Here is a 27385-nt window from a genome sequence, read left to right as displayed (position 1 = left end):
TCCCATCTCTTTCAGAATTTTCCACAGTTTATTGTGATCCACACAGTCAAAAAGCAGTCAAAAAGCTTTGGCATAGTCAATAAAGCAGAAATAGATGCTTTTCTGGAACTCTCTTGCTTTTTTGATGATCCAACAGATGTTGGCAATTTGATCTTTGGTTCCTCTGCCTTTTCTAAAACCAGCTTGAACATCTGGAAGCTCACAGTTCATGTATTACTGAAGCCTGGCTTGGAGAATTTTGAGCATTACTTTACAAGTGTGTGAGATGAGTGCAATTGTGCAGTAGTTTGAGCATTCTTTGGCATTGCCTTTTTTGGGGATTGGAATGAAAACTGACCTTTTCCAGTCCTGTGGTCACTGCTGAGTTTTCCAAATTTGCTGGCTTATTGAGTGCAGCACTTTCACAGCATCATCTTTTAAGATTTGAAAATTTGAATTTTTAGGATGGTTTCAATAGGGCTAGGGAAAAAACTGTAGTGAAATTAAGTAACAGTTTTTCTGCAAGGAAATGAGTCATGCCTGATAGTAAAGAAGCAGAATTATGATTAATTTGTTGTAATTGTTGCTAAAATCATCAAATAATTATGGGAAAGAGTAGATTCACTCTAACAAATACAAAGGAAAATCTGAACAATGCACATGAAAAGGGGATTCAAGTATGATCTGCATATCCTTTCATTTCCATCCAATAGTGTTATTAAATGTTCATAGCAAATGAATTTTCACCTTAAAAGATATGAAATGTATTTTGTATTGTCTAATTTCAATCCCTGCCACCTCATTATAAGCTCTATTGTGTTACAAATTCTTACTGAAGAAAGGAAATAAAGCCTACCATGATGGCTCTAGAAAAAATATCAAAAGCAAGCTTCATACTTTAAGTAGGGTGATATATATGGGGAAGAGGTACATGCTACCACTTTAATTTTGTGCAATATAATTTCTAATATTTATGTTAATCTGTGGTCTTATTTTACACAAACCAAAAGATTTAAGTGCTTTACCCTACATAAAAAAATCAATTTCCCAGACTTTTAATTATCTCAATTGTTTCTCTAAGATGCCCTGTAAGTCCTCCATACACCTAAATTACACATCTAGACACAGTAATATAAATAGTTGGCATTTATTTCCCTAATATAGAATGAAATGATGCTTATCTTGGGATAGGTGGTTTTTAGCAATCCTAAGGGTTAAGAGCTCAACATTCAGAAAACTAAGGTCATGGCATCTGGTCCCATCACTTCATGGCAAATAAATAGGGAAACAGTGGCTGACTATTTTTTGGGGCTCCAAAACGACTGCAGATGGTGATTGCAGCCATGAAATTAAAAGACGCTTTCTCCTTAGAAGGAAAGTTATGACAAATCTAGACAGCATGTTAAAAAGCAGAGACATTACTTTGTCAACAAAGGTCCGTCTAGTCAAGGCTATGGTTTTTCCAGTGGTCATGTATGGATGTGAGAGTTTTACTGTACAGAAAGCTGAGTGCCAAACAATTGATGCTTTTGAGCTGTGGTGTTGGAGAAGACTCTTGAGAGTCCCTTGGACTGCAAGGAGATCCAACCAGTGCAGCCTAAAGGAAATCAGTCCTGGGTGTGCATTGGAAGGACTGATGCTTAAGCTGAAACTGCAATACTTTAGTCACATGATGTGAAGAACTGACTCATTTGAAAAGACCCTGATGCTAGGAAAGATTGAAGGCGAGAGGAAAAAAGGACAACAGAGGATGAGATGGTTGGATGGCATCACCGACTCAATGGGCATGAGTTTGAGTAAACTCCAGGAGTTGGTGATGGACAGGGAGGCTTGGCGTGCTGCGGTTCATGGGGTCACAAAGAGTTGGATACAACCAAGTGACTGAACTGAACTGAACTGAAGGGTTAAGAAAATGACAATACACAAAGGACAATTGTTAATGATGCCATCTTCCAGAATAATTATAAAATAGTCAAATATCTTTATTGTCTGTAGGCTCACAAACTTATTCCCTTCTAACCTAACATATGTTCTCTCTCATCCTATTCTATTCCTATCTAAACCTAGTCTTTCAAAGACACCTTAACAATATGAGTGACCTTTCCCATCCACTTCTCTCTGAAGGCAACCTGCACTTTCATCTCTAACCTTCTGAGAATCTAAATCCTTAGCATATACTCATTTAGGTAAATGTTTAAGCATTCTTTGTCAAAGAGCAGCATTTAAAAGAACTGAAAACTTTGGCTGCATTTGAACAGAGATCACAAGTTCTAATGAAGCAATCACTCTCTTGGAGAAAATTCTGGAATCAGTGAGCAGGTGATAAGGAGAACTCAGATGAAAAAAAATTCTGGCTCTTGAAATTGCCCAAGCGCATAAACAGGTAATAAAAACACAACTTACAGCGATGCCTTTGCATATGTACCCAGATGTCTGGCCTCTGGCCGGCCCTTTTAAGCTTTAGTGAGCCAAATGTCAGCACTGTTCACAGGACACTTTGAATGAGCCGCTGAGTTTATCTGAGGTGAGCCCTTGACTCCCTCCTGACCCTTCCTCATGCCTTTGTTTCCCTTGGTTTTTCAGTGATTGACAAACAACCTGTCTCTGTTCTTGTTTGTGAATGTCGTTATTGGTTCTGTAGTCACATTTATTTTCCTTGTACTGAACTTTAATCTTCCTGGTATATGCCTTGAGAAAATCGTCCTTTGTTGCCATAAATGACTTTAGTCCATGACCTTCTTAGTAGAATTTTTACGGAAGTTGGATATACCTCCTAATGTTATCACAGGGATGGAGGGATTATTTTGTAAGCTTCTGAGTTGGCATCTAAATTTCCTCTAGCATTTAACATTCTAAAGTGTGTCTGTGTCCCATTTAAAAAAATATATATATATATACGTCTAGATTTTAACAGATTCTCCCTGCAAGGGATACCACTAGATTGTCTTATCTTTCAAATGGTCTTTTATATCGGTGTGACTTAATAAACAGCAAAGGTCAAACAGATGGTCCCTCTCCCTCACATATTCAATCTTAACAGATCCATAGCTCTTCTGGCAGAGGTAGTCTGAATATTTTTCTGATATTTACATCTCCATACTTATCTACAGAAAAACACCAGATATACATCTACATTTGTGATTACCAGTGAGCTCCATAACCACAAATCCATCCAGTGTAGTTTGGCCTTTATCCTCAGCTTTTGCAGCCTTTCATATTCATCAACATATCAGGCTGGTTAAAATTAAATTTAAATTATCTACAATTATCTGGAATGCATTTCATACTGTATGGCTCTTGTATGTTTAGGAAAGTTGGAATGTAACGTGATTAATTACTTTATAGTTTCTATTAGGAAAAAGGGGGTTTCCCAGGTGGTTAGCAGTAAAGAACCCCCCTTAGCAATGCAGGAGATGTAAGGGAAGCACATTGGATCCCTGGGTCAGGAAGATCCCCTGGAGGAGGGAACAGGCAACCCATTCTAGTATTCTTGCCTGGAGAATTCCATGGACAGGGGACCCTGGCAGGCTACAGACCATAGAATCGCACAGTCAGTCACGGCTGAAGCGACTTAGCAGGCACACACACATACACATTTGGAAAAAACGAATTACACTGTAAGAAGAAGAAAAAAAAAAAAAAAAAAAAACCTCTGTATGTATAGCGCAGGAAGAGAGTGCCCTCGCGTGGGCATTGGTAAACACAATCTGCTTCAAGGCTGACAGTTTTATCACGATTTGGGCCCATACTGCGGCCACTGCAGCCATCACTAGTTGAGTTAGCCTTCAAATCTCTCTCAGTACAACTTTATAAGTAGCTGTATGCAATCAGTTGTGACTGGCATTTATAAAACTGTTGTTCCTTTAACTAGTCACAGAACCATTTAGATAAAACACCCAAAGGTAATCAGATTCACTAGGAACTTACTACAAGATTCACATGTTCAGGTTTCTGATTTCATATTTCATTCAGTAATGTTCTCTACATTTTAATAATTCTATTTTAATGATTCAACAAAACAAACATATAGAAAGAAAACCTTAATTCTGCAACTAAACCACGTCACCCTCCTGCATTCTGTCTCTCTTTCTCAGTTACACACACACACACACACACACACACACACACACACACCCCGCCATGCTTCAGCACCATTTCATTCGGTGATCTCTTGGCCTGCTACCTGTAGTTTACTCTTATAAAGACAATCTAATAATTTTTATCCTATCATCACATATCTATATACAAATAGTCATACAATTTGTAGCTTTGCTAGCTCTATGCATAGCTCATGAATACTGAGATTTGCATCATAAAGTAAAATTACTGACTATATATATATATATATGTATACATTCATGAATGGGAATCTTTAACTAGCTGTTAGTTCATTAGCATTTCAAGAGTAAGTTTGTAAATAGAAACCATAGAAAACTGAGAGCATCAAGACCATCTTTAGATCAGTGGACTCAGAAATTGCTGAGACATCACTTACAGATGAATTGTAGAACTTGGAGTTTAAAGGGAAACTGTTAATGATCACTGAATTGATTGTTAAAAAAACTGAGCACCAGGACTGAGAGGTTGAGATGAATGAAGTGGAAACAGTAATTTGATAATGAAGGTTACAGCTTCTATTTGTTATTTTTGTTATTCATTCACTAAGCCATGGCCGACTCTGACTCCAGGCTTCCCTGTCCTTCACTATCTTCCGGAATTTGCTCAAATTCATGTCCATTGAGTCAGTGATGCTGTCTAACCATCTCATCTTCTGCCACCCTCTTCTACAGCTTCTATTTAACGAATACCCATTATATGGGTATCACACAGTGATAAAGTACTTCCCGTTGATGAAGGACCAAGAGAGACCAATGAAAGAGGCAGAACATTCCAGATTGGAGGATGGCAGTTTTAATAAGAAAGAGAACTTACATACAGGGCTTGTCTTGGGTAGCCACAAGACCAGGAATCTCTGCACCTGCCCACCAAAATCTTAAAAGTCTACACAAAGGCCTTTCATTGGGTTCAGTCTTGTATACTGTCCACATTGTCTTGACAACACATTTCCCTCTCAAGGATGCATCCTTTAAAACGGTTCTGGTTGTAGGAATAGTGAACAAAAGTTACATTCCAAGACCAGGGTGGGTGGGCAGTGAGGAGCCTCTGATTGCTTGGTTCTGGTTTGGTGGTCAATCATCACATCCTTTTGATGACTTCCTTCACCACAATAGCTCCACAAGGCAGATACTATTAGTCTTATTTCACAGATGATGAGACTAGGGTCTGGAAAGATCATGTAGTTCACTTGAAGCCCCTTAGGTTAACAGACCACAGAACCAGGAGGGTCTGTTGCCTATGCAGTTCACGAGGTAGTGAAATGGTAAAGATAAATTACGCTGTAGTAACAAACCACCCTCAAACCTCCATGACTTGAAACAACAAGATTTATTTCTCTATTATACTACATATTTACTGTTAATCACTTTAAGTTCTGCTACATATTGTTCTCACTGAGAGAGTTGTTTTAAAAAAAAACACATATGGATGGAAAAGTTACCATCTATGACATTGCCAGTGACCACAGCAGAAATAAAGTGGTGAATTAGCTGAAAGCTTCCAGCCAGAAGTGATACATGCTTTTTCTTTACTCATGTTTAATCGGTCAAGGCAAGTCACGAAGTTTAAGGGCTAAAAGTAGAACTTTACACATGACCAAGAGGAAGAATGGAAACGTTTGCTAAACACTACTAATAACTACTGCATGTACCCTTTGCCTGGTGGATAGATGCCACATGCCAAGAGAATAAAACCCAAACACATTTATTTGTCTTAGAAAACCCTGTAAGACGTGGCCTCTATCTTCCCAGTTGCCCACAGGAATCCTATATTCTAAAGATCTCAAACCAGTAATTATGCTCCCAAAGTATCGAGCTGTGTCATGCCCATGAGTTTGCACAAAAGGTACACTTTGCTTGGTATTTTCATTCTGGATTATGAATTTCTCCTCTTTTTTTTTTTTTTTTTTTAAGGCACAGCTCGGAGGTTTCCTGCCCTGTGAACGTTTATCAGCCCACTCCATCCTTGATCCACATATGCCAGGGCCTTACCTCTATTCCATCCTCATCAAACACCACGACACTCATTACTTTACACGTAATTCTCATCTGTTAGACTGTGAGTGCTCTGAATGCAGTATCTCTGGATCATTGTTAGTACTCAATAAATGACATCTGGATGAAGAAATAAAGTCATCTGCATTTTAATATGGGATACCAAGATTTAGTATAAAGAACATATCATAGTTAAACTATAATTAATTAATTAGGGAAGGTTTGAAAAAATATAGGACAGCAGGAGATAGGCATATTGGCAGTAATTTTCTATACTTTATTTTTTTAAAACTAACATTTTTCTAAGTAGTCATTTTTTTTTAATGCAACCTGGTGACTTCAGATTGGAGTGGAAGATCACATATATATGAATATTTTGTGAAGCTTTTTTCAAATGATTGTTATCTCTTAGAGACTTCTTCCTAGGAAATCAGATGTTTCAAGTTGCCCTTAAAATAATTTGTTGAGAATTATTACTATGATGAGCAATGAATTTTCTCATCTAGTAGCATCTACTCTCTGTAGATATGCTGTTAATGTGTCCCATTTTACATACAAGGGTACAAGTTCAAAGAAGCTAATTAACTTGCTCAAAATTATATGGCTGGTAATTGCCTGAAATGGTATTCAAACAAGACTTTTTGATGATGAAATCATATTATTAATCATGTCATTTGTGCAATAAATGAGGAGATGTAGTGAATAAATTTAACATACTCATTCATGCATTTATGATGTTCTAATAAATCACTCTATGCTTTGCCTTATCAGAGAGTCTTCCTTTCACAATGTTTTAGCCAAACAGCATTGTTATAAACTTCAGTTTTTATCACTGTATAAGTGATGGTTTAGGACTCACAAATTTTGCTATAATTGTACTTCATAAACAGCTGTGGGTTTTGCCAAATTCTAGGGCCTATATTGGACTTGGCTGTCCTTGGTGGTTATACATCTGGAAATCTTATGACCATCTTACCTATCTCGGCCATCACATGTCACTGGGGAGTCTATGCCCCTGAATTCTGTGGTGCTTTTGACATTTAAAGGAAAAAGCCAATGCACTTATTTTCTTGGAACCTCTCCTAGCAAGAATTTCCTAATATCACAATTAGCCCCATGCCAGATTTCCAGTCATTCATTTCTGGGTTCTAATTTTATCCATCTGTGCCAAAAGTATTTTTATCTGAAAGCACATCTAATCTTTGAATCTAAATCAGTTCTCTGAAGTACCTATGAAATACAGAACTAGGAATTTTTTCTACCATCCCACATAAAGAAATTCTATATTTCCTGACAGACAATTTTTTCAAAATTCTACTTAGAATAGAGATATCATATGTTTATTCTGGCTTTCAATGATTTCCTAGGTCTAGACTTTGTGTGAAGGCCCTGAACAAATGCAAGTTGCTTGTTTCAATAAGCCTTCTTCACTTTACTGGGCAAATACTTAACATGACTGCTCAGTGAACATTACCTCCCAGAGAAATCAGGATGAGTAAGTACTGAAGAAGGCATGTCCAAGTAATTAGTCCTGCTGTCCTTGCAAGCAAAGGCTGTGCTGCCTCAAAATTATTTTCCACAAGTCGTTTCGTTCACATTGGTTTTTAGGAGAGTCATTTCAACCCAGACTAACACTTATTCAAAGTCCAGGCTTAGACAGGTAACCCATCCTCAGACATCTTGCAAATCATTACATAATGTTTATTCCAGTCTTCTTATAGAGATTAGTTGACATTTTCGTAAATGTCTCTTGGTAATACTTTTTCACCCTTTCATACCTTCAGGTTTAGAATTTATTTTGTAGCATTTTTAAAGTTTATTTATTTTTAATTGGAAGATAATTGCTTTACAATATTGTGTTGGTTTCTGCCATACATCAACATGAATCAGCCACAGGTATACATGTGTCCCCTCCCTCTTGAGCCTACCCCTCACCTCCCACCCCATGCCACCCATTTTTAATGAAAGTGTCTTAAAGACACTATTTTTTCATCTTTGCCTAGTAAGTGACAGTCTAAGAAACTGATATTTTTCACCATAATGTAAAATAGGCATCACTGCAGAAAGGAACGTATTGATAATAATCAATGAAGGTTATGTGTGTGTGTGCACTCAGTCGTGTCCAGCTCTTTGTGACCCCATCAATGAAGGTTAAATTTCTTCAACTGTTACTCGTGCATGGATACAAAAGAAGAAAAATGCATTTGTGGAAATGTAGATTCATAACCATCAGACCCACAACAAAACACTATTCAGTTCACTAAGTGAGATTTTTTCAAATGTGTAGGTATATGAAACTGTAAACATTAAGATTCTGGAATAAGTCTTTAATTAACTATGTGCCTTAGTGTAGTACAGTTGTTATGAGTATTCGGGAGCTGTATAGATCTCAGTTCAGATTTGGCCCTGGAACTCATCAATCACATACCCTTGGGAAGATTTCAGAATCTCAGTGATCAATATTTTCAGAGAAGACAATGGCACCCCACTCCAGTATTCTTGCCTGGAGAGTCCCATGGACGGAGGAGCCTGATTGGCTACAGTCCATGGGGTCGCAAAGAGTCAGACGCGACTGAGCAACTTCACTTTCACTTTTCAATATTTTATCCAACTTTAAAATGAAACTATCAATATCTACAGCTCAAGATTGTAGGATGATTAATACAATTGAGTTGATGTATGTAAATAAAGCACTATGTATAACACTGCACAATTTACCTGTTAGTAATATTTTTGTTCTAATTAATAGGGCTAATAAATAGGGGCTGGCTGTGAAGCTTTACAGAAGTTTGCAAATAAATGTTTGCCTGCATGATATACACTTTTATATATGGAAAAAGAAGAGATACAAGAGGAAGCATATGTTCTGGGAGATTATAACACATACATTCAGAAATTTGATGAGGTATCCAACACAGTCATGAGTTTAATTCCAGAAAGAAGATTGAGCTCTTTGTAAGTAATATTACTAAAACATCCAGTTAAGCAGATATTTATGAAAACACAATATTGGTATTTGCACATAGTTTCTATGTTTCTGAAAGCAGTCCCAATGAGGAAAGTTGTTCATGGCACTGGTTTATTAGTTCTTGGCTTATGCTGCCTTAAATAATTGTTTTTGTAGGTGGAAGATATTCTTGGAAAAGGAATAGAGAAAATCAAACTTCCTTTAGTGAAATGTGACCAGAACAATAAGCACTGTTATTATGTGACCTTCCCATTTTGTAATCCCAGCTGAGGGCACTTAAGCTGTATATTGGAGCAATATTCTTGGATACATTTCCTCATGTCAGAATGAGTTTCTTCAGTCTACTGAAGAAGCAGAAATAAATTGTCTGAAAATTAGTACCTCTATCTTAGAAAATTCCCAAGGGATCTAAGGCAAGCCTCTGAAAATCCAGAAATTGAGACATATTAATTACAACAATATATTTCAAGGCTTATATTATTCAACACACCTGGGGAATTGTCAACAAATAATGAGAAGGAAATTTTAATCAAAAAGATCATGACATTTACTTCATGTATCTCAAAATTATATGGGGAAAAGACTGTCCAATGTCTTCATCCTGGGCAAACATATAAGGATGGTTTAGAAATAAATACTTACTTTAGGAAAAGACCTGAGTTCAAATTTGACTTTATCATCAATGAACTATGCCCTCTTGGGCAAATTACTTAGAATCTGAGCCTCAGTTTTCTTGCAAGTATAGTGATGATAATAACACTTTGTAGATTCTTATGAGGATCAACTGAAAAAAAATGTATTCAGAAACACAGCTAAGAGCCTGAAGCATGGCACCAAACAAATGTCAGTTTCACATATCTGTAAATACTTACAGCCTTAGCATAAAGTGACCTTATGTGGGATACACCATGGAAAACACTACTGACCAGGGCAACAAAACTGTATTATTTGGGAAATTCAAGCATTATCCATTATTTTGATAAAGCAAAATAATTATTTTGTGTGCCTCTTGAGATTCAGTCTTTAGGAATTTTAAAAGCTAGATATTAAACAACAGGTAACTTGAAATGGGTCTGGTGGGAGGTTTTACACTATGGAAATTGAGAAATACTAAAAAATTAGGAGTTTTTTCCTTTTTTTTTTTTTGGTCAGAGATCTGGTTAACTGACTTTTAACACACCACTGACTAAAAGAAAGGTTAGGATTTAAGAGAAAGAGGAATTGGTAGAACCAAGTGAATGTGTCTTAACAAAATGTTGAAATCAATATTTTAAAACTTTTTCAAAAATATTTTTATTAATAGACTAATTGACTGAAAATATATATCCTTAGTTTTGGTTCAGGGACCTCCCTGTAAGCAAGTGCTCTGTGAATCTTCTTTCTCACATTACACTGGCTCTTTGCTGTTCACTTTTTAGTTTCCTGCACCAAGTCCCATTCCATTTACTGAGCTGGTTTTTGTAATAAAATATATTTCTGCATATTAAGCTTCATTCTTTCATTCACTCAACAAAAAAGTCTGGGTCAATTTCACGCCATGCCCTGGAGATGCTCAAGGTGCCTATTGTCTAATGATGAATCTCACTATCATTGGGTGCATTTTATATGAACAGAACATGAATTATCTCAACAATCCTAGAAGGATATCACCATTTTGCAGAAAGGTAAACTGAGCCTCAGAGAAGTTAAAACTTGACCATAATTCAAAGGCTTGCAGCTGACAGAGCCAGGCAAAAAGACTCGAGTCCATGTTCTTAATCTCAACCTTTATAAAGCCTCTCTTTGAGATGCAGACAAGTTAAAAATTGGTTATGAATGAATGCAATAGACTAGGAAGTTTTGTAGGAGTTTTTGGAAACTAAATTTCTGTAGCCCTGGATTTTCCTGGTTCTAACTTCGTACTTCACAAATGCACGCTGTGCTAAGCTTTCTGGTGTATGCTCCACAAAACTGCCAGGTGCTTCGTAGCCTAGTGAGATGTCTGTTCCCTCTCTCCCTCTGAAACTTGGTCAGAAATGTGTTGCAATGATGTAGTAGAAGGCAAGTTTTATCAACCATTCTATGACAAGAATAACCAACCATAATTTTCCAACATGGACTCTATATGCAGCGTGTTAGGGTTTTCTTGTTTAGTCATTTCATGACCCATTATATCAGATAATATTGATTCTCATTCAGTATACATCTAATAGCTAAAATATGTAATTGTAGCAAGTCTAATGAGAAGTTTAGTTTGGGGTATTAAACTATGGCCAAGGCATAGAAAGAGCATTCATAGGTCAACACATGATAAATGAGACTGGTGAGTTACAGTCTATTTCTCAGAAATAATCTTCTCTGCAATGATTCAGAGCTGGCTAACTGATGAGAAAGGATTAACATTTGCTGCACCATGATCAAATCTTTATAACAGGTCATCCAGAGCTAATATTCTCATGACCAAAGCCTCAGTGACTATCTCCAGTCGAGATCCCCAGGAAGCAGACTGAAGTGGAGATTAACATGCAGGAAATGTATTAAGGGCCCTTGGAGTTACAGGCATAGAATGGAGGGAAAAAAGCAGGAACAGACAAAGGGAGATGTCAAGCTGCTATGCAGTCAACAAAGGTTTCAATCAATCCCATGGGGATTCTGGAGCTAGGATGACGAGAGGCCTGGCCTCCAGTGGATTAATTAGATGGTTTTTATTAGCCAGGGGATGGGGAATACCTGCAGGGAGGGAGGTGAGGCAAATTCTGAAGAGGTTGTTGTCTGGCAGCACCGCCAGCAGCTGAGGTAAAAAGTCCCCCATTCCTGAGTGGGGCTCTGGTTGGAGCATGGGAGCATCCACTACAGAGGCTAACACAGAAATCTGAAAAAGAAGAGTTCAAACTAAAGGTGACTTTTCTCCCATCACTAACTCCAGAGGACAGGATAATATGAATATGGGTGACCAACTGACCAACGCCAGTAACTTGGACAGAAGTATCCCCAAGGTGAAGCAGGATGACAAGCTAGAGTCTAGGAGTACTTTGACTCATATTTGCCTTCATAATCTAAGCATGTAACACTGAATGACCTCCAGCACAGAGTTCCCATTCGTAGCATTGTTTTCTGTAAATACTTCATACTGATTTTTTTCCTATTTATGATCCTGCTATCTGCCAATCTAACTCCCATTTCTGTCCTTGACTCCATAATCAGATTTGATACTCAGTCTTATTTTCCAAGCAACAAATATAAGTTGCCCCTTCACTGTTTAAATAGCAAGCAGAAAAAAACAGACCTTTTTCTAAGACTGCTAAGTCGTGGGTTAAGACATGACAAATGAAGAAACACATAATTACAAGTGACCACTTCTTTCTACCAAATTCTTCATATGTGTAAGTTAGCCAGAAACGAAGTAACAGATTATATTATAAAGAGTTATATAACCAAGCTAGATATGTACTTTTTGTTTGGAATGTAAAAAACAGTGCATTAACAATTTTATTATATCATAATACTCCTAAGTGACAGAATGAATTTTTAAAAAGAAAATTAAACACTACATTAAAAATATAATGTCCTATCTTCAAACGCTTCGGTGAATTTTAATATTTGTTAGTGCTGCTAGGAAGCACTTAATCTCATTATGTTAAAGTGTGTCTTTGGGATTTCTGAGTCAGAACAGTCATCATGCAATTATTCAACTAATATTCAAATACCTAATACCATTCTAGGCACTGAGGATAAAGTGGTAAACAAAATAAGATTCTGCTCTAATGAAGTTATAGTCTAGCAATAGAAACTAAAAAATAAAAATAAATGTTTATGATTAACACTGAAAAGAATAAATAACCAAATAATCAAATGTACCAGTTATGAGACAGCGGTGCATGCTTTGCAGACAATTTAAATAGAGATATGATAGAGGTGACTGGTCTAGATTGGGTAAGTCTGGGAACATCCATTTGGGAGATGATTCTTAAACTGAAGGAAGGAAGCTGATACCTTTTGTGGGGTGATTCCTAAACAGAATGACAAGAGGGCATCAACCCCTCAGTGATCAAAGGGCATACCGGGGGGGAGAGAACAAATACAAAGGCCTCAAGGCAGGAATAAATTTAACATGTTAAATATTCAGAAAGAAAACCGGTGTGGTTGGAGCTTGGTCAATGAGGAACCAAGTGAGAAGCAATGAAGTGAGAGAATAAAACAAGGGCCAGATTATTGAGGGCTTTATAAACCTGGCTATTTGGACAAAGAAAGAGAAATGGAATAAGAGATAAAGAAAGGAAAAGAATAAATAGATGGAAGAAGGCAAGGAGGAAAGAGAAGGGAAGACAAGGTAGCTAATATTTTGAGCAATAAAATATCACAAAATTTTGGTGAGATCAACTTTTAATGTAACAAAATGGAAAAGAAGACAAGCCACAGAATTCTGTGGAGAACTATGGCAGACTGGCCCGGGCTGCTAGGTTCCCTTGATGGAACACTCAGAGAGGGATGACCACAGCATGGACTCGACTAAATGTCTGAAAAGGAGGAAGCAAGAAATCAGCCAAAGAAACTAATTTTAAAACGAGTTACGAGAACTGTAAGCTTTTGGACTTCCCTGGTGATCCAGTGGCAAAGAATCTGCCTGTCAATGCAGGGGACACAGGTTGGGTCCCCAGTCCAGGAAGATTACACATGCCCCAGGGCAAACTCAGTTTGTGCGTGTTCCTACTGACGCCCGTGGGCCTTGAACCTGTGCTTCACAGCACAGAGAAGCCACTGCAATCAGCAGCCCACACACCACCATGAAAAGGAGCCCCTGCTCGCTGCAACTAGAGAAAGCCCACGCACAGCAACGAAGACCCAGTGTAGCCAAAAATACGATAAATAAAATTTTCCTTTTTCACCAATGACTAGAGCTAGAAGGTTTTGATTAAAATGGACAAATTTGTTTCTGGGAGGTTACAGAACAGAAACCAGGTTCCGGCCAAACTCTCATGACAGGTCCAAAAAGAACAAAAAGATACAGGTTTCTGTGTTCAGAAAGAGAGCAGAGGACACAATAAACACTATAGGGGTTCAGTAGAAAAAGAAAGGGGTTCAAGTCAGGAGACAAAAGCAGTGATTTTCAGAGAAAGCGGATGCTGATTATGCCCAGACCAGCATGGGCTGCATTGCAGGGGCTATGCTTCCACTGCACAATCTGCAAGCCACAATGCAGGGAATCCCAGACAGTAGCCATTCTGTAGCCAGAGCTTCACTGTGGGCTGGCTTCTCAATTACTCGGAAACTCATGGGTCCTTTTGTGAAAGGAAGAGGTGTGGATTATTTTTCTGACCATCTATTCCTGAACAAAACTAACAAAACTACTCCCAGAAATTATATTTTATCGTTGTAATTCACATGCACATACCTACCAATCTTAAATATAATAAAATTAGACTCATATAATCAAGCCAGAGCCACAGTGGACATGTAATCATTACTATCCAGTAGTGTACTACTAACCAGAAGGAGGTATGTAGTAAAGTCTCATATCAAAGTAAACACGATACAATTGAAGAGATTTGATTAAGAGCTTGCTCATTTTCTGTATTTACTACACAGGCTACTCTTGAAATAACTGTTAGCATCACAAAACCTACTGCCTGAGATGAAACTTATTGTTCAAGTCTGGCAGTATATGAAAATATTCACTTTTATCATTTATTATTTTTATCTGCTAATTATCTTTGGGAATTGTGCTCTGTCTCTCTCTTCTCTGGTTAGACAGCTTCATGCTTTCGAAAGGCTGCTTGGTTAAGAATCAAACGACCTGAAAAGTAGCCACAATTATGGTGCTTTTTTGACAGTGGAAGAGAAATTTATGTGAAGGCAGAAATAATTTCTGTTATATTAATACTAATTTCTCAGTGTCTGGCAAGGACACAAACTATAGAAGGTGCATAATAAGTATTTGCCATATGAAAAATGAAAGGAAGAAGTCACTGAACCTTCTGTAGCTCAATGAAGCTGTAGCTCACTTCTGTAGCTCACTGAACCTTCTGTAGCTCAGCTTTCTCAATGATACGTGGCAGTGATACATCTGTCCTGCCTACCTTGATGCCTAAATAAAAGTTCATGGGAAAGTATAATTCATAAGCAAGAAATTTATTTTTATTATAAGCAGTACTAAAATTCAAATTTGATTCTCCTGATCCATAGAATCTACTTCACAATGGTTCCCATCGGCTTCTTAACTGATTTTCACCATAGCTCAACAACAAAAGCAGAGATAACATTTTGGAATGACTAACTTAAAAGCCACTGTTTTTTTCTGATTCATCATTTATGTTACAGGAAGAGAGAAAAGATACGGACAATTTCAATGGCACGTAATCCAACAGTCAAATGTACTTGGCAATGACTTGTGTTTTTGTACTTTTATTTGAATGAAGGGATGTCTGGTGTTCTGGTAATTGAACTAAAACAAAATAATGAACTCCCAGTGACACTACCTGGTCCAGGATTTCCTCATCTTCAGCTTCCTCTGCTTAATGTCCCTGCACCTTAATCCATACAGACTGACAGGCCTCTGGGTCTGGGTCACCTTTTTCTCCCTTGAATGAAGGAACCCATTTATTTAACAAAAGCCAATGGAATACCTACTGGGTGACTGACATGCAATAGAAAAATTAATAAATTTAACACAGATGGGTGAGAGAAACAGACACAGACACTATTCATATGACAATGTTTTCAGAATTAAACTAGAGCCCCTGGCTACCTTCCTTCCTACTCAGAGGCAACTTTGCTTTGGTAACAGGAATTGAAAGCCATCACACAGGAGGGCACAGCCTTACCTCTTTTCCACTTCAACTTGCTGCATAACTAGAGAGTTTCGACTGCTTTTCTTTAGGATATTCAAGTAATGGAAAAATAAAAGCAAAACTAAAACAGTAACAGAAATCTCCTCCCAACTAACTTCAGATTTAAGAAATGCAGCTAGGCAAAACTGTTCATCATCAGGGTAGTAGTGTTCATATTGACTCTATTTTCTCTGTAGTACAGGTGACGCTAGTGGTAAGGAATCCTCCTGCCAATGCAGGAGGCAAAGGAGACGAGGCTTCTATCCCTGAGTCAGGAAGATCCCCTGGAGGAAGAAATGGCAACCCACTCCAGTATTCTTGCCTGGAAAACTCCATGGTCAGAGGCGCCTGGAGGGCTACAGTCTCTGGGGCCACAAAGAGTCAGACACGACTAAACACACACACACACAATATAGGTCCTAACTTTCTCCATGTTTAGCTCTGACAACTTTCTGGCTCAGTTGTGGGGTGAGCTGCCTAAGACCCTGTACAATGGATGCAATAGCAAATCTCCAGAGACTGAGAGCTTATGGTTTACTAAATTTAATTTGACAATATTCAGAATAAACTAAGGTAAATCATTGTAAGTATATCATCAGGCAATTTAGAGCCATCAACCTAATTCACCCATTCAGCCAGTCTACTGGTCCAGGTAACAACTGGCTAGGTTATAGAACCACTTGGCTCTAGTAAGATCTGCATCAACATCTGAGGTGGTCCAGCTATTTAACTAACCTAAAAAGATAACTCTGCTAAATTTCAGAAAGGTTCCTGTCTAACTGATATACAATCCTTGTGGAAGCTTATCTGCTTTACTGAAGAGGGGTCTTGTTGTCTTTATTTATTTATTTTTTTTGTCCCTATAGTTTTTTTTGGCTAGATAGCAAATGGCATGATCATTTTAGTGTTAATGAGTCGTTCAAGTTCTAAGTGTCTCTTTCTACTAAGAAAGCCAAATTCATTGAAAAGTAATAAATTTGTTTTCTGCATGGTAAGGCTTCCATTAGTTATTCAAGGTTAAATTAGTTAAAGAACTCTTGCACAATGGAAATTCACTGTTAATATATTATCACATTTGTGATCCTAACTATTCATTAGAGCAGGGTCAATATTAACAACAAAGGAAAATAAGACAAACACCACATTTGCTTTATGAAGAAAATATAAATAACAATGAGTGCAGAAAGTAATACTTAGTTGTATTTTGAATACTAAAATCATATTAAGCAACACGGAATTTTTTAAAACACAAAACATTCACTCTCCATCGTTTCTAAAATGTAAGCAGTCATGCTTCATATTTATTAAATTATGTAATCCCAAGCAGCTTATATCCAAAAAACCTATGTCATAGATTCACAGAAATTTAGCAATCTTTTTAGGGATTTTATTATAGATAGAAGGAGATACAGTGGTGTTTTCAAGGTTGAACCTGAATAGCTCATTTTTACCCAGTCCAGAATTTAATAATCAAAGAATCTTTACCTCTGCTAAACAGGTTTTGAATTATTTTTCTTTTAGACCTACCTCTTTGTTTAAAAATTTTGTATTTTATCCTTGAAATAAAACTAATCACTCAATAATCCTTGAATAAAATCTTTAAAAGTTACTCTATTAAAGTGTCCATTTTAAGGATGGTAAAAGAAGGAGCAGAGAAAAATTATTATTCTGGAAAAATTAGTCATAACCAAAGCAGAAGCCAGGAATGATCAGGGAAAATTTTCTAAGGATAATTTAACAACATTACTAAAACTGTGGGAATCCATATACCACCTAGATGATTAGGAAGGGGGTTATTAGCTAAGCCATTGTCTGAAACCCACTGAATCACTGGTCCTTTTGAACAATGATTGGTCCTCCTTTTCTAATGATGGGACTTTAAAATTTAGGAGAAGCTCCAAGCAGCAGATCTGAAGGATTAAAAAGAACACAAGCCTTGAATGAGTCTAGATTTCTCTTCATAAGTAAAGGAGTGAGGTAAGACATCAAATCTTTGCTTTCATAATTTTATAAACACAAATCAGTCAGTTTTGCAGGACAAACTACCAAGATCATTCTAAATGCTTGTGCAGGTCAATCATTTGAACTATAGCAAGAGTTTTTGCATCTGGAGGACAAGAGATAATATATTTCCACAGATTACACTATAAATCAATATTACAGCTTAATTTTATAACCTCTTCCTTTGAATTAGAAAATATTTGACTCAGTTGCTTCATTTTAATATATTTTAATGTTATTAAAATTTTACATAGAAACTACCTGGTACTGAACTGCTATTGTCAGATCTTTACTGTAGTACTTTTACCACATTAAATAGACAATAAAATTGTTTTCATAATAAAGACCGAGTTCGTTAACCTCCGCCATGGACCTAAAGGCCCATTCCCTATGATGTAGAACAGTACAAGAAATAAGTCCTTCTTGCTCATAAATTCATCCAGCTAGATTGTATGTTACCAAATGAGTCATTTGGGGAAAGCTAAAAGGACAAGCAAACAATTTTGGTTTTTAAAAACAGCTGCTCTGAGAAAAAGAATGAATTCTCTTACAGATACTTATAAATATACTTTTTAATTTTAAATCCTAAGACATAAGTAAATACTGTGAAATTCACCCAACTATGCTTCTGATTGAACAATACTGGATAATTATTATCATGATTTTTACATGGACAGTCTTTTTACAGCTAAGTTTCACAATGTATTTTCTAGATACTTCATCTGAAAATGAGAACTATAATTCTTCTCGGCCTACTGGGAGCCACAATGTCAGCCCCCGTGAGTGATTTCGTGATAAAATTGAAATCATTATGTGAAACCCATAACAAATCCCTCTTTTACTGTTTCTATTTTTTTGTTTGTTTAGCTTATTCCACAGCGCCTTATGTCTGCAAGCAACAGCAATGAGGTTAGTTTAAATATTTAAAACAATATCCCCAGTTTTTTGTCTTATGGAAACACAGCAGGAAGAGATAAAAGCCTTCTTGTTGATTTATCCTGCAGTTCTACCCACTAATTATATCCAAATGCATTCCCAATGTTTATGTTTGTTTTGCATACCAGGTTGTTTCTAGAATACTACTTTGTCTCCCTTATTTGATTGCAAATTCTTTAAAAGCAGAAACAGATTCTTGTATACCTTTTTGCTCTAATAACACTTAACAGGGTGGGTATAGGTGTTTAAGAGCATAAAATGACTGACTAAACCACTGGAATGAGCTAAAGCTGTGCAGTTTCACACACAAGAGAGAGGTAGTTAAATCCTAACCTCTAATCACCATAATTTAGTTCAAGCTTAGTGAGAAAACATCTCATCTCTAACAGGAAACTGAGTTGTACAGTATTTGACTGTACAGTATTTGTAGTAAATTTTATTCTTAATAGTTTTAACATGTGTAGTAATCTTGTTTTCATGTTATCTTTCCTTTCCTAGTTGCTTCTGAATCTTAATAATGCTCAGCTTCAACCACTACAGCTTCAGGTATCCCTACCCCAATAATTGTTTCAAGAATATTTCCTACTCCTCTTTTCTTGTAGCACTTGGTAGGGGAACAAAATGTTTTCTGATTCTATTTCTGAAATCTTAACTTTTAAAGTTACTAATTTTTCACATATGATTTAATTTCCATTTATTTGAAGGCCGAAGTAAAAACTCTAATCAAATGAACATTTTCAGGCACGAATGCTCGCAACTATGAGATAGTTAAATTAATCATTTTATGAAAAGTCATACACAGCTAATAGGCAAAAAAAAAAAAAATATATATATATATATATATATATATATAAACCAGTCTGGCAACTGCAGACTCTGTACCATTTATCCACCTCATTCATATTTGTCATCATGATCAATGGGAATTTACCACTGTTCATGCTATTTGCCTGACTCTTAATGTGCCAAGATGCTGTCCTTTTTTATAATGCAGCAATAGAAATATAGAAATTGTTTTACATTTGCTTCTTTCTCACTCGGGACTGACTTTTAATTCTTTTGTAAATGAAAGAGAAATGCTTCCTTTCTGTCTCTTGTGTCCTCCCAGGGCCCATTTAATTCATGGATTCCTCCTTTCCCTGGAATTCTACAACAGCAGCAGCAGGATCAAATTCCAGGACTCTCCCCATTCTCTTTATCAACTCTCGAGCGGTTTGCTGGACTGGTCCCAAATCAGATATTCGTCCCAGGACAGGTTGGTTTTGCCCAAGGAACCCAGGCAGGACAGCTGGACCCCTCACAGCCTCAGACTCCACAGCAGACCCAACGGGGCCCTAAGAATGTAAGTCCAGCCTCTTCTATCTAAAGGAAACATAACGCACACGGATTGTGAAAATGAATATGAATCAGCTTTGAAATAAGACAGGCATTTCCTGAGCAAGAATTGCTTCTCTGATGTGTTTCTACTATCACTGGAAGTACTTCCTTGTACTTCTGATTTTTGACATGAAAAATGCCATATAAATCAGCTCTTCCAGGATCACAGTCACGAACTGAAAGTGTGAAAACATGTCTTGGACAGGATAATTAGGGAAATTTCATCTTCAAAAAAAGGGTGATTTGTATTAGTGCTGGTACATATAGTAGATGACCTTTTGTCATCCTAGAAGTCTGCTAATATACATTTTACATTTATATGCTTAGGTCTAAAGAAATCAGTGCTGGAATTTTAAAAAGTCAAGTGTAACTTTTTCATCATTCCTTTTTGGCAGGTTATGCCCTCTCTGTTATCCTTGAAAATGCCTCAAGAGCAAGCACAGGTAAGTGAAAGGAAGGCCACCACTCCTGTGCAGAGATAGCTGCATACTCTCTCCATTGAACTTTTTTTTCTATACTTGTAGCTCTGACTCCTACGGCAGGGCTCTGAAGTCCATGCGATGCTATTACTGTCTGGGTACCACCCCTGCTGGGTTGGCAGCGGTTTGTTAACAGCTTTAAAAGAAAGGCCGGCTGGGAGTCTCCAGGACCCCAGTTCCCAGCACATGGCTGTGTTGGGAGTTATGGAACTCACTAAGCCTTAGGTTGTGTTCTCTCTCCACCAGAAATGCTAGCATTTGATAACAACTCTGGAGAAATACCATAGACTGACTTTGGCCAACCCTAAATTTTGGTTCAGAGAAAGAGGCATTAATCTGATGAAATATCGTATGATGTAGAGAGAGGTTTTTTTGAGTTAGGCTCTAAACATTCCCAGGTTCTTGGATATTTTCAGTTTAACTCCATATTACAGTCAAATTGCAGTGATTTCCATTAAATAGAAGAAACTTTAAAGAAAATACTGCAAATTAGTAAAACCATGAAAGTAATATAGAAAACCCTCTCAATGTTAATATAATAGCCTGCATTCAAAGAAATATGAATATGGATAAATTATATTATTCACCAGAAGAATGTTGACAATTTTGTAAAAAGTTAGACACCTGGCTTTAGTGCAATAATTATGCAATTTTGTCCACTTAAAACAAACATTACCTCTAGACATTATCTCATTCTGTTTCATACCAGTTAGAGAATTAGATACCTGACAAGTAGAATTACTTCATTTTAGGATCAAAAACCTAAGTCTTTATGAGATTAAGTTCCCAGTTCTAATGAAAATAAATAGCGGAGTTAGAATCTAATTCTTCACCCTTCCTTTAACCACTAAATCAGTGACTCACCATTCTGGCTTTGCATTAGAATCTCTGGTGATAACTTTGAAAATTACAGACACCTGGACCCTGCCCACACCTCATGAATCAATCCCCATGAGGAGAGCTTAAATATGACTATCTGTTAAAATGTTCAATTAGTGTTTTTGATTCTTAGCCAGAGTTAAAAACCACTATACAAAATATATACCTCTTCTCAAACCATAGTTATTGTTTTTCTTAACTTGTTTCCATTAAGGGCTCTTATTAAATAACAGGAGACAAAACTCTATGGATGTACAATGATCATAATTTTCTATAAACACATATACAGACACACAGACATAAGTGGAAACCAATGCATGATGATGTGAGTGGTAAAACTGCAGAGGCTCCTATTTTTTTCCTCGTCTATTTCTAGATTTGCCAAATATAATGTACATGGGTTGTTTCAATAAAATGACAATTATTAAAGGCAATACATTTCTGAACAATTCGTTCATTATGGTAGAATGTCTAATACTACATCCTGCAAAATGAAGAGTCAAAAAATATTGATATATGGAAAATGCTGTATAGGCTATCTTCTTAGATATTTGCAAAGTAATTTACATATAAAGCTTGTATATAAAGTTCAATGTACCCTCTGAAGAAGATTGCTATTAGCTGAATTCACTACTTCCTAATGTGTTTGACCAAGCAACCTTGAAACAAATTCCAGTGTCATGTGCCATACAAGTTTTTTCTAAAATTTGGGAAGGACTGTTTTATGTGTTCTTTTGTTCACAAAATTGCTAAAGACAAATCAGCTTTAAAATAATATTGATAATAGAATTTAAAAAAAAAAAAAAAAAGCCTGACTGACCTGAAGGAAGCTCTTCTGTACTTTTCTATTTACAATAGCTGCTTCAGTACTACCCAGTCTACATGTTCCTGCCCTGGGAACAGCCTCAACAAACAGTCGCACAGTCACCGCCACAAACAAGACTGCAGCTGTTTGAGGAGCAGGTACTACAAGCATTTGATTTTAATTTAACTAGTTCCATCTAAGGATAAAGAAGAAAAGGTAAATTTTCAAGGAAGAGAATATCTGATTTTATACTTAGTGCAAAAACTCAGTGTCTTGAACTGATGGTCATAAAAGGATATACTGCTTTCTTTTAATGTAACACTAATTTGGAAATATACTCCAAGATTGAATTTTGAAAGAATTGTTGCCGTTGTTGTTTAATGACTAAGTCATGTCCAACTCTTTTGCAACCCCATTGACTGTAACACGCCAGGCTCCTCTGTCCATGGGATTTTCCCCAGGCAAGAATACTGGAGTGGGTTACCATTTCCTTCTCCAAGGGATCTTCCCAACCCAGAGATTGGACCCATGGTTTCCTGCATTAGCAGGCAGATTCTTTACCACTGAGTCATGTGGAAAGCAATGAGATACAATTAGGTAATGTAATATTGAGTTTTGTGGACCTTCAATAAAATAGTAAAATTTTAATATAAATTTAGATGGCTCATACATAACTAGATTACTTTTAGAGTGCAAATTAGATTTTAATTTATCATCACTTAAAACTTATCAAATCAATTACAGAAAACTGAAAATTATGCTTCAAATGACTGGTAGTAGTACTTCCAATTAAGTCATACTAATTTAAAGAGAAAGGGAGAGTTTTAACCTAGAAATCATATGCTGTTAAAAGGATGCTTGGTAATTTAACAATAATTTTTACCACCTAGAACATATAAATTTTCAAAAAAGTATTAGTACAAAATAATATACATATATTTTAATTATTTATCACTGCATTATGACAAAAGCCATAAGTGATCTAACACATTTTTTTAATTCTAACAGATGCCATATTATACTGAATTTGGATATATTCCACAACAAGTAGAACCTGTAAGTAAATGTATTTCTCATTAAAAAAAGAAAAACTAACTTTTGAAACTACTTGCTAAATAAACTATTAAATCTATCAGTGGCCTTTAGTCAAAAACCCACCAGGAACACACTTCTAGTTGGACAAAATTGGATTTATGCACTTATTGCAACAGGGGAGGACACACACCATGAGGAACTGTGGAGTGTCTTAACAGGAAGGACTGGAATGACTCCTCACAGGGTCTAGGCTTGTGTCAGGTGATTTGGGGGAGAGCTCAAGTAGTGACATTTCTTTTGATTGGGAGTTCTCAAGAACTGGGCTTCCCTGGTGGCCCAGACGGTAAAGAAGCTCAAGAACTGGGGGTAGTTCTATGACTGGGTAACTTAACGATTCTTACCTAAAAGGTAAGAAGGATGGAGTGAGGCAAAGATCATGATGGGTAAAGAAACAGAAAGTCTTCAGATTATCCAGGACCTAAGGATGCCTGATATTTTCATGCCTTGCACGGGGACCTTGCTGTGGGCAAGGTTACGCAGTGCTGTTTTTTTCACTGCATTTCATCATGTTCAGAGGTGACCTTGTCTGATACTGGTGTTCTGTAGGATTGTTAATGTACAACAGGGGAACACCGGCGTCCAGCAGAGAATGTCAGGCAGCTCCTGTGAACACTGCAGCAGTTAGGCCAGTTTCTCAGTGTCAGGAGTTGCTTTTCTCTTTCTCAAAACCAAATTATGATTTTTGTTTTTAAGAAACTAATTGAAGAAGTTGGGAAGGGTATAACCGCCTTAGGCGCAAGATAAATGTTTTATGGATTATTAATTTATACCATTTAAAACTTTGCAACTTTTAAGGTTATGCCAGGAGGACAGCAGCAACCAGCCTTTGATCCCTTCCTAGGTACAGCTCCTGAAATTGCTGTGATGGTACGTTTCCTTACCATCTTTGCTTACCATCTTATCCTTACCATCTTTAACCATCCTACCACACTTTGATAGTTACAGGAAATCAGCAGCTGACAACCTACAGCTCCTTGCACTATTGTGCATTTTAATGAAACTGTTATTATTATTCCATCAGTAATTATAACTCCTTCACCCTGTAATCTTTTGCCACTCAAGATTCAATTCACTCAGTTCATCAAATATTTATTGAGGAGCTAATACATGCCAGATACTCTCCATAGGTACACTCATTTAAAGTCAGGTATTAAAAGGCATCCATGTTTGCTGGCATATATGCATACTCTTTCTAAAGGATAGATTTTAATCTAGAAAACTAATAAGGTATTTACTTCTCAAATAAAATCCTTGCTTTACATCTTAATCCTCCTGCTTTATATTCTTCCCAATTTTGACCTTACATTTGAACTTGTAATCACTTTTTTTTTCTCGCCCTTACAGCCAGCAGAAGTGTCACCATATTTACAAAAAGAAATGATAAATTTTCAGCACACCAATGCAGGAATTTTCATTCCTTCAACTTCACAAAAACCCAGCACAACAATTTTTTTTACTTCTGCTGTGGACCCAATCATTACCACAGAGCTCACGGAAAAGAAGGTAGAATAATCAAAGATTCTTTTTATGAAAGAAATGGGTCTCTAAATAGAAAGTATAAAAATAAAGTTTGAGCTTGATTTATAGGACTTAGTTATGAAGATCATAACTAAGAAAATCAAGATATAGTAGAATATATGGTCTTACCCTTGAATAAGAAGACCAATAATTGCTTACAGATAATCAATCAGAATCTAATTTAATTTTTATTTAATAAAAGCTTTTTATGCATGTTTTTTCTCACTAGGCCAAGACTGAGAGCCTCAAGGAATCATAAGATGTTGTCCTAATTATTCAAAGTTTAGGGTAGGTATTTGCCAAGAGGCATGCCTTACATTCCATGACATACCTTAAATTAAAAGAAAAAATTGTAAGAATAACTAAAGGTGTATGCCAAAATGAAAAAAAGTTAGTGCTTATATATTCTTACAAAGCTAACAATAATTATGAGCAATTTTATTAGCAAATTTTTTAGTTGAAATAAATTTTTGAGAATAGTGTCTGTCTACGCCATAAACTTTTCATAAACTCTGAGAACACAAATAGCAAATATACTAGGTCCATGTTACAGACATTCTACAGACAGTAAATGCAAAGTGCTATGCTGTGCTTAGTCTCTGAGCCATGTCCAACACTTTGCAACCCCATGGACTGTAGCCCACCAGGCTCCTCTGTCCATGGGGATTCTCCAGGCAAGAATACTGGAGTGGGTTGCCATGCCCTCCTCCAGGGGACCTTCCCAACCCAGGGATCAAATCTGGTCTCCTGCATTGCAAACAGATTCTTTACCATCTGAGCCACCATTGAAGCTCATATGCAAAGTCAGTTCTCCCAAACCACCACTTCACTTTGCAAGCTAAATGTAATGCCAATACATCTGTGTTAGTTTGGAATGAAATAAAGTCTCAAAATAATAAAAAAAAAAAAGCATAATCACATGGAAATTTAAAATTCCATGATTTTTATATTAACTATTACTTTAATTGATTACCTGTCCTGATGGGTTTCACTGGCTATGAGGCTAGTGGGTGTTTGATAGAAGGGCAGATTGGGGTGGGTCTAACATGTAAAAAATACACACTAAAAAGCAAATAATTTGGCCTGAATTGGAAAAGTAAAAGGCAAAGATTTTTTAAATCTATCACCTGCTTCCTCTGAGTCTTTTCTGATTTCTCCTTCTATGAAAATGAATACTTAGCATTCCTTAGATTAAAAAAAAGTCGATAAAAATACAACCAGAAGTGAATAGTGTGAGCACCTCTTTAGAAAAGTCTCTTCTATAACGTGGCATTTTGTGCAATGCAAGATAATTCAAGCTTTTTAATCAGAAATATTAAAGGGATTTCAGTATAGTGTGACCTTCTGAACCAATGCAAGAAAATGTAAAGTTTTATTTCTTTTTAAACAATTTAGAAAATATCTAGGGAATTTTACAGAAAGCAGTCTAGTGATATTAAAATGCTCTTTTATTTTATTTTTCAGAGAAAAAGATGTGGCAGCACCCTGAGTATCATTTTACTTCCTCAATATTAATATTGATTCTTTGAAAACTATGAAATATTTTTGGCTCTTCTCCTGAACTTCTTTTTACTTACAAATAGCATTATACACTTTAAATGTCATAGAAAAGTAATACAATCATTTAATAAGCTTAGATTTACAAAATTACATTTCTTTTTAAATATACTATCATTGCATAATCTGGAAAGTAACAACACAGAATAAAGTGAGTATCACTGGATTAATTGTATAAGTGCATTAATAAAGGAAGGCTCTGGAAAATGGTGGCATCGATGAGAATAAAGATATCCTGTCATTGGATTTACAGGTGTGGTGACTGACACTAATGAGCAAAAGTATGTTCTTAGCTTTGACATATCATCTCACTATTCCTCCCAGGTCCATTCAGTGAGATTCCTTCTGATGCTGTCCCTATTAGAATCAAAATTATTTGATGGCAGATCCCGTTAACTGCACATTCCCAATATGACACAAGTACTTGGAGAGATGACTGCCATCACCCAAAAGGATAGGTCCCCAGGAAGATGTGTACTGGTTTGGTGAAGCAACATCTTATACAAAACAAGGCATAGATTTTGGATTTCTTGAGATGTGGCTTTCAATCTGACTTTGAACATTCAGCAGTCTCAATTTTCTCAGGTGTAAAACAGAGGTAACAATATCTACCTTTTCAAAATTTCCAAAAGGACGACATGAAATAACACATGTAAGATACCTGACTCATGTGGCTGTCCCTGGAACAACGTGAGTTTAAACTGAAATGAAGTCAAAGTTGCTCAGTCATGTTCAGCTCTGCAGCTGCATGGACTGGAGCCCACCGGGCGCCTCTGTCCACGTGATTTCCCAGGCAAGAATACTGGAGTGGGTTGCTATGCCCTTCTCTAGGGGATCTTCCCGACACAGGGATTAAACCTGGGTCTCCTGCATTG

The 27385-nt window shown here is 36.6% G+C and overlaps 1 protein-coding gene across 1 annotated transcript; it reads left to right on the top strand.

Moving 5' to 3' along the window:
* Positions 1 to 18579: 18579 nt before the first annotated feature.
* Positions 18580 to 26800, top strand: ODAM (odontogenic, ameloblast associated). The gene is made up of 11 exons (XM_043906551.1): positions 18580 to 18643; positions 18732 to 18773; positions 19299 to 19346; positions 19909 to 20142; positions 20573 to 20620; positions 22394 to 22498; positions 23349 to 23396; positions 24231 to 24302; positions 24780 to 24938; positions 25183 to 25241; positions 26418 to 26800. The coding sequence occupies exons 1-10, from the start codon at positions 18593 to 18595 to the stop codon at positions 25210 to 25212; spliced, it is 837 nt and encodes a 278-aa protein (XP_043762486.1). The 5' UTR covers positions 18580 to 18592; the 3' UTR covers positions 25213 to 25241; positions 26418 to 26800.
* Positions 26801 to 27385: the final 585 nt, after the last annotated feature.

The sequence above is a fragment of the Cervus elaphus genome, chromosome 6, assembly GCF_910594005.1.
Source record: "Cervus elaphus chromosome 6, mCerEla1.1, whole genome shotgun sequence".
NCBI lineage: Eukaryota > Metazoa > Chordata > Mammalia > Artiodactyla > Cervidae > Cervus > Cervus elaphus.
This window is presented reverse-complemented; position numbering and strand designations above follow the sequence as displayed.